This window comes from Propithecus coquereli, unplaced genomic scaffold (genome assembly GCF_000956105.1).
Source record: "Propithecus coquereli isolate 6110/MARCELLA unplaced genomic scaffold, Pcoq_1.0 Scaffold578, whole genome shotgun sequence".
NCBI lineage: Eukaryota > Metazoa > Chordata > Mammalia > Primates > Indriidae > Propithecus > Propithecus coquereli.
The window spans coordinates 335,129-346,465 of record NW_012151707.1 but is presented as its reverse complement, the minus strand read 5'-3'; the positions used below and the strand labels follow the sequence as shown (position 1 = coordinate 346,465).

General features: G+C 50.1%; 3 protein-coding genes across 3 annotated transcripts in view; 1 reads left to right on the top strand and 2 right to left on the bottom strand.

Moving 5' to 3' along the window:
• Positions 1-688: 688 nt before the first annotated feature.
• On the bottom strand, positions 689-2,615 carry MRPL53 (mitochondrial ribosomal protein L53). The gene is made up of 3 exons (XM_012658180.1): positions 2,449-2,615; positions 2,235-2,347; positions 689-2,133 (listed from the first exon to the last, which is right to left on the bottom strand). Exons 1-3 carry the CDS (start codon positions 2,538-2,540, stop codon positions 2,000-2,002), a joined length of 339 nt encoding a protein of 112 aa, XP_012513634.1. The 5' UTR covers positions 2,541-2,615; the 3' UTR covers positions 689-1,999.
• Positions 2,616-3,435: 820 nt separating this feature from the next.
• Positions 3,436-9,972, bottom strand: CCDC142 (coiled-coil domain containing 142). The gene is made up of 9 exons (XM_012658163.1): positions 8,836-9,972; positions 8,476-8,562; positions 8,248-8,397; positions 7,991-8,121; positions 7,804-7,917; positions 4,705-4,819; positions 4,266-4,443; positions 3,943-4,142; positions 3,436-3,829 (listed from the first exon to the last, which is right to left on the bottom strand). The coding sequence occupies exons 1-9, from the start codon at positions 9,896-9,898 to the stop codon at positions 3,573-3,575; spliced, it is 2,295 nt and encodes a 764-aa protein (XP_012513617.1). The 5' UTR covers positions 9,899-9,972; the 3' UTR covers positions 3,436-3,572.
• A 187-nt stretch (positions 9,973-10,159) lies between these two features.
• The window catches only part of TTC31 (tetratricopeptide repeat domain 31), a 7,243-nt gene continuing 6,065 nt past the window's right edge, over positions 10,160-11,337 (top strand). The window contains exons 1-2 of the mRNA XM_012658213.1: positions 10,160-10,201; positions 10,358-10,446. Of these exons, the coding sequence (XP_012513667.1) occupies positions 10,162-10,201; positions 10,358-10,446 (129 nt within the window). The 5' untranslated portion in view covers positions 10,160-10,161. The remainder of the gene's footprint in view (positions 10,202-10,357; positions 10,447-11,337) is intronic.

Below are 11,337 nucleotides of genomic sequence, written 5' to 3'. Positions count from 1 at the left end.
AGCTGGGGAACTGAAATCCAAGTTGTCAGTGTTCTTTCAACTTTACAACAGAATAAGGCCTCTTAAATAATAGCACTTACTATACTCCCAGCAACTCGTAGGCACTTTACAGATATTAAGTCACTTAATCTCTCAACCAGCCTATGAGGTAGGTACTGTTATCTCCATTTTACAAATGAGGAAACAGGCACTGATGGATTAATTTGTCCTAAGACACACATCTACTTAAGGGCAGAGCTGGGATTTCAGCTCGAGGCAGCCTGGCTCTTTTTACACTATACTGCCTTATGGCAGTTTTCTTTTTTAAATGGGGAGAAGGAAAACGTCTTTTGAAGATAGCAATCTTTTAGGCAGGGAAGAGGTATAGTCATGCTGTGGGAGGGTCATGAGAAATGTATTTGGCAAAGTACACAGCAGCCAATGTCTAATGTCTAGAAATCTTTGTGTAGGTGAGCATTTTTTTTTTTTTTGAGACAGAGCCTCACTCTGTTGCCCTGGGTAGAGTGCAGTGGTATCACTGTAGCTCACTGCAACCTCAAACTCCTGGACTCAAGTGATCCTCCTGCCTTAGCCTCCCAAGTGTAGCTGGGACTACAGGTGCGCACAATGCCCAGCTAATTTTCTCTTTTTAGTAGAGATGCGGTCTCACTCTTGCTCAGGCTGATCTCGAACTTCTGAGCTCAATCAATCCTCCTACCTCAGCCTCCCAGAGTGCTAGGATTATAGGCAGGAGCCTATGCCCGGCCCTAGATGAGCATTCTTAAGTTCTTCTCTAAAGCAGTGATTTCAACCATTTTTTTCCCCTACAACCCACAGTAAAAAATAATTCTGTACTGCAACCCAGTACATGCAGATACACACAAGACATATACACATTTATAGTATATATGATTATATTATATATTTCCCAAAGGAATACTTCCCATGCCATGTGCCATGCACTGATAATTTTTATTCTACTTTTTTTTCCCAAAAAGGCTGATCTAACCCCCTAGGTTGATTTAATTACTCACACCAGTGGATGCTGAACACTTTAGGCAGTTTTCTGAACCAGGTAGTAGTGGGAGATAAAACCAATCATGTGCTTTGGAAGGATAAAATTAAGCAGAAGTAAAAATGATTTGGAAAAAGCCTGGGTGGGAGAATGCAATAATGATAGAGGAGAGAGAATATGAATGGAGAAATCATTTCAGGAGCTTTTTAAAAAGACAGAATATTCTGAACCGACTGACCAGATATGCAGGGAAAGGGAGAGGGCAGAACTAACACTGTGGTTTCCAGCAAATTAAAAAATAAATGGAATGAGGAAGTTGGGGGGGGGGTAAGTATATGTATACATAAGATTATCAATTCTGCTTTAGACAAAGAGCGTTGGTGGGATTTGGAGGAAACTGGTAGTAGGTAACCTGACTATATGACAATAGCACATAAATTGGGATTAAGGAACATTCATTCCATTTTATAGAATTAGGATGCCTGGGGAAAAAAATATTGGGATTAGAACCAAACGGAAATAATAGGGTTTAACCCCAGAGAAGGCAGTTCAAATTATGACAGAATATGAGATGCCTCAGAAAAAATAAAGAGAGAAGAAAAAGGAGAATGAGGGTGGCACATCTTTATGGTTAAGAAAAAGAACCCAAGAGGGAGAGAGTTTTCACAAGTACTGGGTGAATTAAGAGTGGCAGATGCTACTGAGATAGAAAGATGAGGACTGAGATAACAACACTCAGTCTGTCAGTGGTTTTCTTGCACTGGATTTGGTAAATAAGAGTAAGAGGTACCCTGAGTGAGTGGAGGGGGAAGCCAAATTCAAAAGGGTTAAGCAATGAGTGATGGTAAGAGAGACAAATTCAAGTTCATTCACACCCCTCGCAGTTTTTGTTTTGCATTCCGTAGCCCTCCAGATAGTGATCGGAATAACTAAGTCAAGCTCTCGTTAAAGAAAGTAAGTGTCCTAGTCCAGGCTAAAATCTGCTTGTTGGTCTCTTCGGCGCTCTCAGCGCCCAATATCAGCACCCGACTTGTCCCCACTCCCCTCCGCACTCCTGGCCCGGATGTGGGAGGCGAAGGCAGTGATCATTTCCAGAGCGGTGAGGTGGGCGCCGCGCATAATCAGGCGATGCCCGTCTCCTGCGGAAGAAATAAACGAGTCAGGCACCGGAGGACTGCGGGGCTGAGGGGCGCACGGGTTGCCTGTTGCTCCCTCCCGCCCGTCTCCCCACCAAGCCCACCAAATAGCACGTCCACGCAGGGCTCGGAGCCGTCGTGCCTCACGTCCGCAATCACAGAGCAGTTGAGATTGGTGGAGCGGACCTTCTCGCTGCTCACCGCCTGGAGAAAGGTCCTATGGGGAGGGAAATGGCGTGAAAGACCGGCTAAGGGGGCCAAAACCCAGGCGGAAGGAAGGCGTGACTCTTCCCGCTCCCACGCTCTTCCCCCTCGTACCTCGTGGATTCCACGTTGTTCTCGAAGGGGCAGAATTGAACCCGAACCTGCTTAACGGACCGGAGACCAACCCTAGCCAAGGCGGAGGCCATGGTTACCTCTGCCCCGGAAGGACTCACGCGGGCGGAAGTGCAGCTTGTGCGGCAGGCTGTGACTGCTGGGCTTGGCTTCCGCAGCCCACTCGCCTCGGCGCTGTAAAGACTTCCGGCCGCCAGCCATCGAGCGGGCCCTTAAACCCTCGCTGCGGGGCCCGAGGAGGAGGAAGGCCGGGAGGGAGAAAGGTGGTTTCGGGACAACGCACGGAGGGGCCCAAAGTGATTGGTCATTAAATACTACCTATCATTATTAGTCCTCTTGTACCATGGTTGAGACCGTAAATAAATAGTACAAAAATATATCCGTTTTCTGCAGCCTCTTCCCTTCCCTACCGTGCTGTGCCTGATCTAAGTTAACGTCATCTTAAGTCCTGGCCCCTTCCAAGCAGAGAGCACTACCCATAACAGGGATTATCCGCCTACCAGGAGGTAAACCCCATTCAGGTAACTGGAGTGTAAGCATATCGAACTCTGAGTAACCACAGCTTAAACTGAAGGTCCTTACAGCCCAGTATTCTCAAATGTCTGAAAACAGTAACGGGCAGGGAAGTACAGGGCAATACAGCCCTTGGGACTGATTCAGGTGTAGAAAAGTCTATTCCACCTTATGATTTAACTGTTGCTTAATTAACTCTTTTTAGCCCCGCTCCTGGGACTTAGTGAAAGTGGCATCTAGCCTCTCTGCTCTCTACTGCTTTTCCCTTTCCCTATCCCCTGAGATCTAACTCTCTAGCCCTCCTCCCACTTCCAGCCCTTAGATGCCTTCACTGATGGAGGACTAGGCCTGAGCCTCCCAAGGATGCTGACTTTCAGCTTCCAGGCTGTGGTTTTTCTCTTTACTTTGTATTCTGGGTGCTGAAGTGATCTGGGATTCGTAGCATTAAGTCCAGGCTTTGTGTCACTTGTGGCTCTCAGGTTTGCTTTCTTTCAAGCTCCTAATTCTAGGATTCTTTAATATGCAGTTCTAAATGTCTGGCTTTCCCAGCTAGAGGGGGAGTTCTGACTTTCTGGCTCCTGGTCCCAGGCTCCTTAGGATTCAGGACTGGTCCCCAAGCAGGAAAGAAAAGGCAGGTGCCAGCTGGGGCGCTGATGCTGCCTCAGGGCAAGCCATGCCTGCTGATTTCCCACCAGGTAAACCTCAGGGTTAGGTCCCCCTCTCCTCAATGTGCTTAGCAGCTGAGCTGTCTGTGCTGGGGATGTTCCAGGCTGGAGGGGCGTCTCCAAGTTCTCCAGGCTGTTGAGGCTGCTGCTGGGAAATTCCATGGTCTGGACCTCATTACAAGCACCTGGTAAGGCAAGAATGGAAAGTAGGTGGCCCATGGGGATATGCTGAAGCCAGATCAATGGTGAGGATGGGGTGTGGGTCACACGAAGCAGTGAGGGAGGGGGAGTGACTCACAGCAACAGGGGGACCTCCTGTGGACTTGAGACTTGGGCAGGGGCTGCTGCAACAGGCACAGCAGGGCCCCATCCAGCTGCTGGAAGATGCTGAGCATGAGCAGAGTCTGGCGAAGATCTGGGGACAGGCCCCACTGCTCTTCTTCCAGGAACTCCCTGACCACTCCAAAGTCTCGTCTGAGCTGTAGTGCCCCCTGCAGGCTAAAAGCCAAGGTACAATGTAGCCACTTGACCCTCCTGTCTCTTCAAACTGCTCTGCCCCACCTATCCCCTCCCTTTCCCAGTTCCATTCACCCCCTTGCCACCGCTGCCTTTTCTCTTCACCTGAACCGGATCCTGTGGGTGAGGATGTGGTCAAGCCAGGCACCCAGGATGGCCGTCAGAGCGTGACTGAGGGCAGGGGCCTGGGATTCAGGTGGCAATTCCTGCAATCCCTGCAACACGGGCTCCAGTATGGTGCGGACCACTAATCCAGCATACTCACTAGGAGCACGGGGAAGTTCTGGAGTGAGAAGAGAAAGGATGGGATATAAGGCTATGGAGATCCATTGAACCCTTAAATGGAGTGTTTGGGAGAATAGGGTAGGATTTTGTTTTTTCTTTTTTCTCTTTTTCCCCACCCCCCAAGAGGGTAGGATTTTGGAGGGGAGGCATATAAAGTGAAAACAGGATGGAGACAGTGGAGTGCAGCCAGAATCTGGAGGGGTTGGGACACTATTACCCCCTTGGGGTCCTGGAAGAGGAAGCTGGGATGAGGAGTTACCGGGACAGAGACGAAGCCGCCAGTACCGACCCCGGGGCATGTGGATCTTGAAACCATGTATGGCTTGTTTGTGGCATTCTTGAGAAAAGAGACTTAGTGACTTTTCAGGCAGGAGCTGTGGGGATAAGGAGAAAGTAAAAGAGGCTGATCTGTTAGGGGCTTGTCAAATTATGACAACCCTCTAAATCTGAAGTGTTCAACCTGGCATCCATAAACCCCCATAATTGTGTGCATAATTGTGTGGGCCTGCCCTCGGCATTTTCCAAGGAGAGATGCCATAGCTTTCATTGGGTTTTCCAAGAGGTCTGGACCTGGACCCAAATTATGAACAATTGCCCTAGGATTACCCTGCTCTCCCCAGCTTGGTTCAGAGGATGGAAAATCCTTGAGGTCAATTTTATTCTGTAGGAATTTTAAATAGGAAAAAAAGAGACTACCTCCCTCCCTCCCACCCCCAAATACCACCAGTGTTCAAAAGCACATGACACAGAGCAGAGAGTAGGTCTGCATGATCTGAAGTTGGGCAGAGGCTGAGGGAGGAAAGGAGAATTTTAACAATTTTCTGCTTATCATCTAGGAAAGGAAGGCAGGAAGTATATGTAGACAAGAAGCAATGACAATTTTAACATTCTGAAATTCAGGAACCTTTGGAATGTCCTTACATTGAATATTCTTGACAGCCCACTCCAGAGCAACATAAACCATAAAGCAAGAAATGGCCTAAATGCTGGTTTTGTTTGTTTCTTTGGCTTGTTCAGTAGGTTTTGTTTTTGGAGGCTCACAATACAGCAATAAAGAGGGTTTCTGCTCTACACCCCATGTTGGAGGAGATAAATGGGGTTAATGGCAGCAGTTCTATAAAGAAAAAATGGATGCCAGGGAGCCTGAAGAGAGGAAAGGCCTGCGGGGCCAGGCATGGGGTAGGACCCATGTGGCTCCTGGCACATCTGACAACAACCTAGATCCAGACTCTTCCTCTCTTCTCTAACAATCCTGAACCCCTTCTCCTTCCTTATTCATGCCAAGGAAATTACCCTTTCATCCATAAACATTTGTTAGGCCCCTGTGTACTCAACACACTGAGGGAATATAAGCTACACAGTATGAGACAGTATCCTTTTCTCTCTCTCTCTCTTACTCTCACCTTACAGTCCAGCTGGGGGGAAAAGTCACAATGCCTGACTCTTTTTGGTCATCCCAGTACTGTATGTGCTGGAGCACCCAGAAGCTCAATAGTACAATCACCAGGCAGATAAGCAAGGCACGTAGAGTGCTCTGCACAGTGTTTGGTTCACTGTCCCTGTCCCTTTTGCTCTGTACTCACCTTAACTGTTAAGAGCCAACCTTCCACCCTGCCCCTACAGCTAGATCAGATTTCCATCACTGTCTTCACTGTTCCCTTCCGCTCTTACAGTGGCTCCCCATCACTCATGAGACAAAGCCCAAATTCTTGGGGCTGGAGTTCAGTGCCCTCCACAATTTGAGGGCAAACTTGCTTCCTCCTCCATCCCCCACACCTCACCCTGACACATACACACACGGAAACTCTGCTCTGATCAGGCCATCTCTCTACTACTCCCTCAAAGATCTATGAACTGCCCACCTCCTGCTGCTCCTGTGAGGCTGCCCAGCCACAGGCCCTGTATGGAGCCTTCGGTAAACCACATGCTCACCATGGCCTTCCCTTCTCAGGGCTCCCAAGACCATCACTGTCTGCCCTACTCATGATGAGTCTACTCTGGGGCATGTTGAGTTTAAGGAGACAGCAGTAGATTGAGGTAGAAATGCCCAATAGGCAAATGTAGATGCTGGACAGAACTCTGGGAGCCAGAAGGGAGTTTACAGCACCAAGACACTGGGTAAGCAGGAATGCAGAGAGAAAAGCAGAGTCAAGGACTGAACTCTACAGCCATGCTCCTACTCAGGGCAAAGAGGAGAAAATTGGACAGGAAGAAAAAACAAAAGAACAGATATCTTTTGTAGTAGGGATAATGTGCAAAATGGGGAAAAATTAAAATAGAAGTATAATAGCTTTATTCATAAATATAGAAGAAAAATCTTAAACAGCCAGGTATGGATGAAGGTTACCACTGTGAAAAAGGAATCAGAGGTGGGTGGGGGGCAATAGAGTGATATTTCTTCATCAGAAATCTTATAAAATACTATTCTATTTCACTTTTTAAACTATGGACATGCATTACTTTAATAAAAATACAAATTGAACTTTTTTTTTTAGACAGGGTCTTGCTCTGTCCTCTGGGCTAGAGTGCAGTGGCATCATCATAGCTCATTGCAATGTCAAACTTCTAAGCTCAAGCAATCCTCCTGTCTCAGCTTCCCAAGTGGCTGGGACTACAGGCATGTGCCAACCACACCGGGCCAATTTTTCTGTTTTTTGTAGAGACAGGGGTCTCACTCTTGCTTAGGGTGGTCTCGAACTCCTGGCCTCAAGCGATCCTCCCACCGCAGCCTCCAAAAGTGCTAGGATTACAGGCATGAGCCACCACACCTGGCCCAAATTAAACTTGTAGAGAGCACAGAAATGTGCTGAAAACTGGTAAGTAAAGAGAAAGATGCAGTTATTTATCCTGATTTTTTTTCTTTTCTCTTTCTCTCTCTCTCTTTTTGGCTACTAAAGGTCCAAACAAAGCCACTGATAACGTTTTTCTTTATAGGAATAATCCAACTAATAAATGAAGAATGAAAGACAGACTTGGGATGTCATCCCTTTGCAGCCTCTAATGAAATAATGAATCTAGGCAATGACCAGCTGTTAACATACAAAATGAGAGGCTGACATTATGGGAGTGGGAGAGATATATAGATGAAACAAAATTGACCATAAGTTGATAATTGTTAAAGGCTTAGTAATGGGCATATGGGGGTCCATTATACTCTTCTCTCTACAATTGTATATGTTTGAACTTTTCCATGGAAAAAAGTTAAATAAAGAGAACAAAAAATGAACAGGGCAAGAAAAGATAAATTTAGCAGAGACTCCAAGGAGATTCCAAGTTACTGAGATGTTCCACTTTCCTCCTTCCACAGTTGGCACAGAACAGGGTCTTAAACTGCCAATGTCAGGGCCCCTGTTCTCACCTGGATCTGTGCAGTCAGCTTCTGGATCTCCAGGCCCAGCTGCTGCTCCACCTCCAGAGCTGAACTTTCCTCTGAGGCCAGGCTAGACAGAGTTTCTGCCTCATGCAATAGAAGCTTTGGGTGGAAACAGGGAGTGAGGGCTCAGCTCAGCCCATGCTGCTCCCCTCCCCACTCCCCAGCCACTCACAGGTAAGTCCTTTTGGATTAGGAGCAGGAAGGAACCTGGGGCCCATGTTGCCAGGTACTGCTGAGCTCTGCCCGACAACCAGAGCAAGGTAGTCTGCAGAGTACAGAGCCCCAGGGCGATGGGTGCAGGACCTGGGGATGGGAGAAGCAAAGTATCTTAGGGGTCATGGAGTGCCTTTGGGGGGAGGCAGACTTCAGAACAGAGTGAAGGAAAAAGGGACATCCTCAACTGTTCTGTCCCCCAGCCCCTTGTCTTACCTGGAGACTGACAGACAATGAGTCGTGACCTGGGTTCTCGAAGGGCATCCAAGAGAGGAGGAAAGAGCTGTTGCAAAAGTTCAGCAGTACACGAGGATGAGAGAAGGCTGCTCTGATCCCCACGAGCTGATCCCAAGGCCTGGCAGAAACCTGAGGATGAGGGTATAGTCTAGTGGGGGGAAGGGCAATCTGGGACTTGTATCACCCCCAATGCTCCTTCCTTCTCACCTTGGTCCCAGCTCCAGATAAGAGACTGATGAAGTAGACTGTGACACAAATAAGTCAGCTCCTTCTCACACTCCTGAGGCAGGGATGCTAGTGGGAGAAATGACTGGAGCCTGAAACGAAGGCCTCACTTTCCACAACCCCTGCCCACTCAATGATGGGCCAAGAGGGGAGGCTTCCTCTGAGACTCAAGACTGGGGTGGGAAGCAGGACTTTGCCTTGAAAGCGCAGAAGCTATAGTGTAAACCCAGAAAATGTTCATTCTAAAGGGTTTTTTTGCCATCAAGCTGGCAGATGAGGGAGCTGACTGGGGGAGGGAAGAGACCCCAGCCTTCCCAAACGCCCACCGATGCCATCACTCACCCTGACCCAGTGCCTGACTCAGCTGTTGCGCTGCTGCCCTGAGGTCCCTCCAGGGTCCCAGATTTAGGTCCAGACTCTGAGCGCAAGCTCCCCACAGCAGGGTCCAATATTGGCTCCACAGGGCTCCAGCCCCTCCAAGCCCCAGGCTACTGGTGGTTGAACCCACCACTTCCCCCACCAGGCCCAGCAGCCCTGGTAGCAGCTCCCGCTCCTCATGGCACCACCTGCGGAGCTGGTCACGCAATCCCGATCTCCTGAACGCCTCATCCAGCCGACTTGCCGCCTGGCAACCCCGCTCCCCTGTCAAGAGGCGGAGCACACGGGCAGCGGGGAAAGGACGCGCAGCCCCTGGGACATGGCTCATGGCTTTTCTCTGCAGCCTGTGGTAGGCGGGAAGTGCCAGCAGCAGCTCGGCGAGTTGGGACGACAGGCGTGGGCTGGCGGGCGCCCGTCCCAGAACGCGAAGCTGCATCTCGATAGCAGCATCCAGGCGCTGGGCAGCTAGTCCGATGGGGCGCGTCAGGAGTAGCGGCTCCAGAGTCTCCTGAAAGCCGATTCGCAGGACTGCCCCTCCGGGAGGCTGCAGCTGCAGGTCGCAGCACAGCTGGAGCAAAGAGCTAGGGCCGCAGGACGGTGAACCGGGACTCGGGGTCCTTAGGAGGCGCACGGCCGTCTGCAGGAGGCGGGCGCAGTCCCGGGCTTGGAGGAGCTGCTCTCGCTCGTGGTGCAGCCGCAGCAACACAGCCCGGAGACGCCTTAGCACGGGAGGGATCGGGCTGCCCGCTGCGGGCTCTCCCCTCCATTCAGCAGCATCAGCCTCGTGGTCCTCGCCTACGTCCTCCAGCAACCACGCCTGCCCTCCCGGAGCTCCGCCGGTCCGCGGGTGCGGACAGGGGATGCTCCTGGCAACCGGTAGCCTTGGCCAGCCACCAACCTCCCTGCGAAGAGCGCCCGCCCGCCTTCCCTCCCACTGCTCCTCCCGAGCACCCCCGGGTTGCGCCCACAGCGGGGAAACGGTAGCGAGCGGAGGCAGAAGGCCACCAGAGCGAGACTCCTGGGCCATGGGGCGGCAAGTCCAGAACGAACCTAACGATTCCCACTTCCCGGCTCGCCCCAACGCCCGCCGTAGCCGGAACTCCGCCCCATCCCAGGAGCCGTCTTCTCTGCCCCAGAGCCGCGGGGACCGGCATGGACTCTCTGGCGCTCCGTAATTGAAGGCTTCAGCCCCTAACAAAGATGGCCGCTTGCCCTGCCCTACCCCGCCCTTTGGCCGGAATCAAATACTAATTAGACTGTGTTTCACTTTCGGGTCACTTTCGGTTCTCCATGGCGCCGACTCCGAAGACTGTGGGGCGAATCAAGCTAGGTGAGCGGTTTTGGCAAGACGGAAGGGAGGCATGCCCCACTTGGGTCTACCTGTGGTCTGAGCATTGTCAGGATTTAATGCTTCAGGCGGACGGCGGAGGGCTCTGGTCCATCCTTCCCGAGACCCCTTACGCGGCACCGCCTTCCTTTCCTGTAGATTGCCCTCTGCGGCCTGACTGCTCGCTGGAGGTCGCTGCTGTCCCCAAACTCTGCAAGGAATTCGGTCCAGAGGACTACGGCGAAGAGGTAAAAGGGGTTCCCCGTTTCTCCCGGCCTTGCCCATCTCGGTCACGCCCCTTTTCAATCATCTGTCATGAGACCCACGGCGGGCCGGCGCCGCGCGGGGCTCTGGGGGCTTGAGGAACGCGTAGCCTCGGGATCTGCCCCTGAGGATCTTAGGCAAGTGAGGGGCGGGGTCCGGGAGGACAATCCGGCTGTAATAAATGTTTGAAGTAGGCAGAATTGAGCGGGCTAGGGTTTCTGATTTGAGGATTGGGGAGTGGGTAGGAGTTCCTTGGGGAAGGATATTACAAGACAGAGGGGACAGTGTGAGCAAAGACACTAAAGCAAGGAAAAGTTAAGAGAACTTCAAAAAGGGAGATTGGAGTGGAAAGTTTGGTTAGAACAGTAAAAGATGGGGCAGGAGAGAAGGCAGCAAAGGGTTTGAAAGGCCTTGGCTGGAACAGGGGTTTGAAGGTCCTCAAGTAGGCAGTAGGGTTATTGACAGAGGGAAAGGATCAGATTTGGGAGTATTGAGAAGCTATACTTCCAACTGCTTCGTGGGCATCCCTAGAACCTCAAACTCAGCAAGTCCAAAAGTTAATTTATCACGTTTGCAAATTGGTTGCTTTTTCTCTAATCCCAATTTTGATTAATAATACAAACTTCTATCTAGTTGCTTAATCGAGAAATCTGAGAATCATTTTATAACCCTCCCTTTCCTTTATCTCACACATTTAGTCACTAAATTCATTTTTTTTTTTTTTTTATTGGTTGCTTTTTCTCTAATCCCAATTTTGATTAATAATACAAACTTCTATCTAGTTGCTTAATTGAGAAATCTGAGAATCATTTTATAACCCTCCCTTTCCTTTATCTCACACATTTAGTCACTAAAATCAACTTCTTTTTTTTTTT

Coding starts and splice junctions, on each gene's coding strand:
- MRPL53 (XM_012658180.1), bottom strand. CDS start 2,540: ATGGCCTCCGCCTTGGCTAGGGTTGGTCTCCGGTCCGTTAAGCAGGTT. Junction 2,348..2,448: donor AACAACGTGGAATCCACGAG/GTACGAGGGGGA, acceptor CCCTCCCCATAG/GACCTTTCTCCAGGCGGTGA. Junction 2,134..2,234: donor CTGCGTGGACGTGCTATTTG/GTGGGCTTGGTG, acceptor TTTCTTCCGCAG/GAGACGGGCATCGCCTGATT.
- CCDC142 (XM_012658163.1), bottom strand. CDS start 9,898: ATGGCCCAGGAGTCTCGCTCTGGTGGCCTTCTGCCTCCGCTCGCTACC. Junction 8,398..8,475: donor TATCTGGAGCTGGGACCAAG/GTGAGAAGGAAG, acceptor CCTCATCCTCAG/GTTTCTGCCAGGCCTTGGGA. Junction 3,830..3,942: donor CAGGAGGTCCCCCTGTTGCT/GTGAGTCACTCC, acceptor TTGCCTTACCAG/GTGCTTGTAATGAGGTCCAG.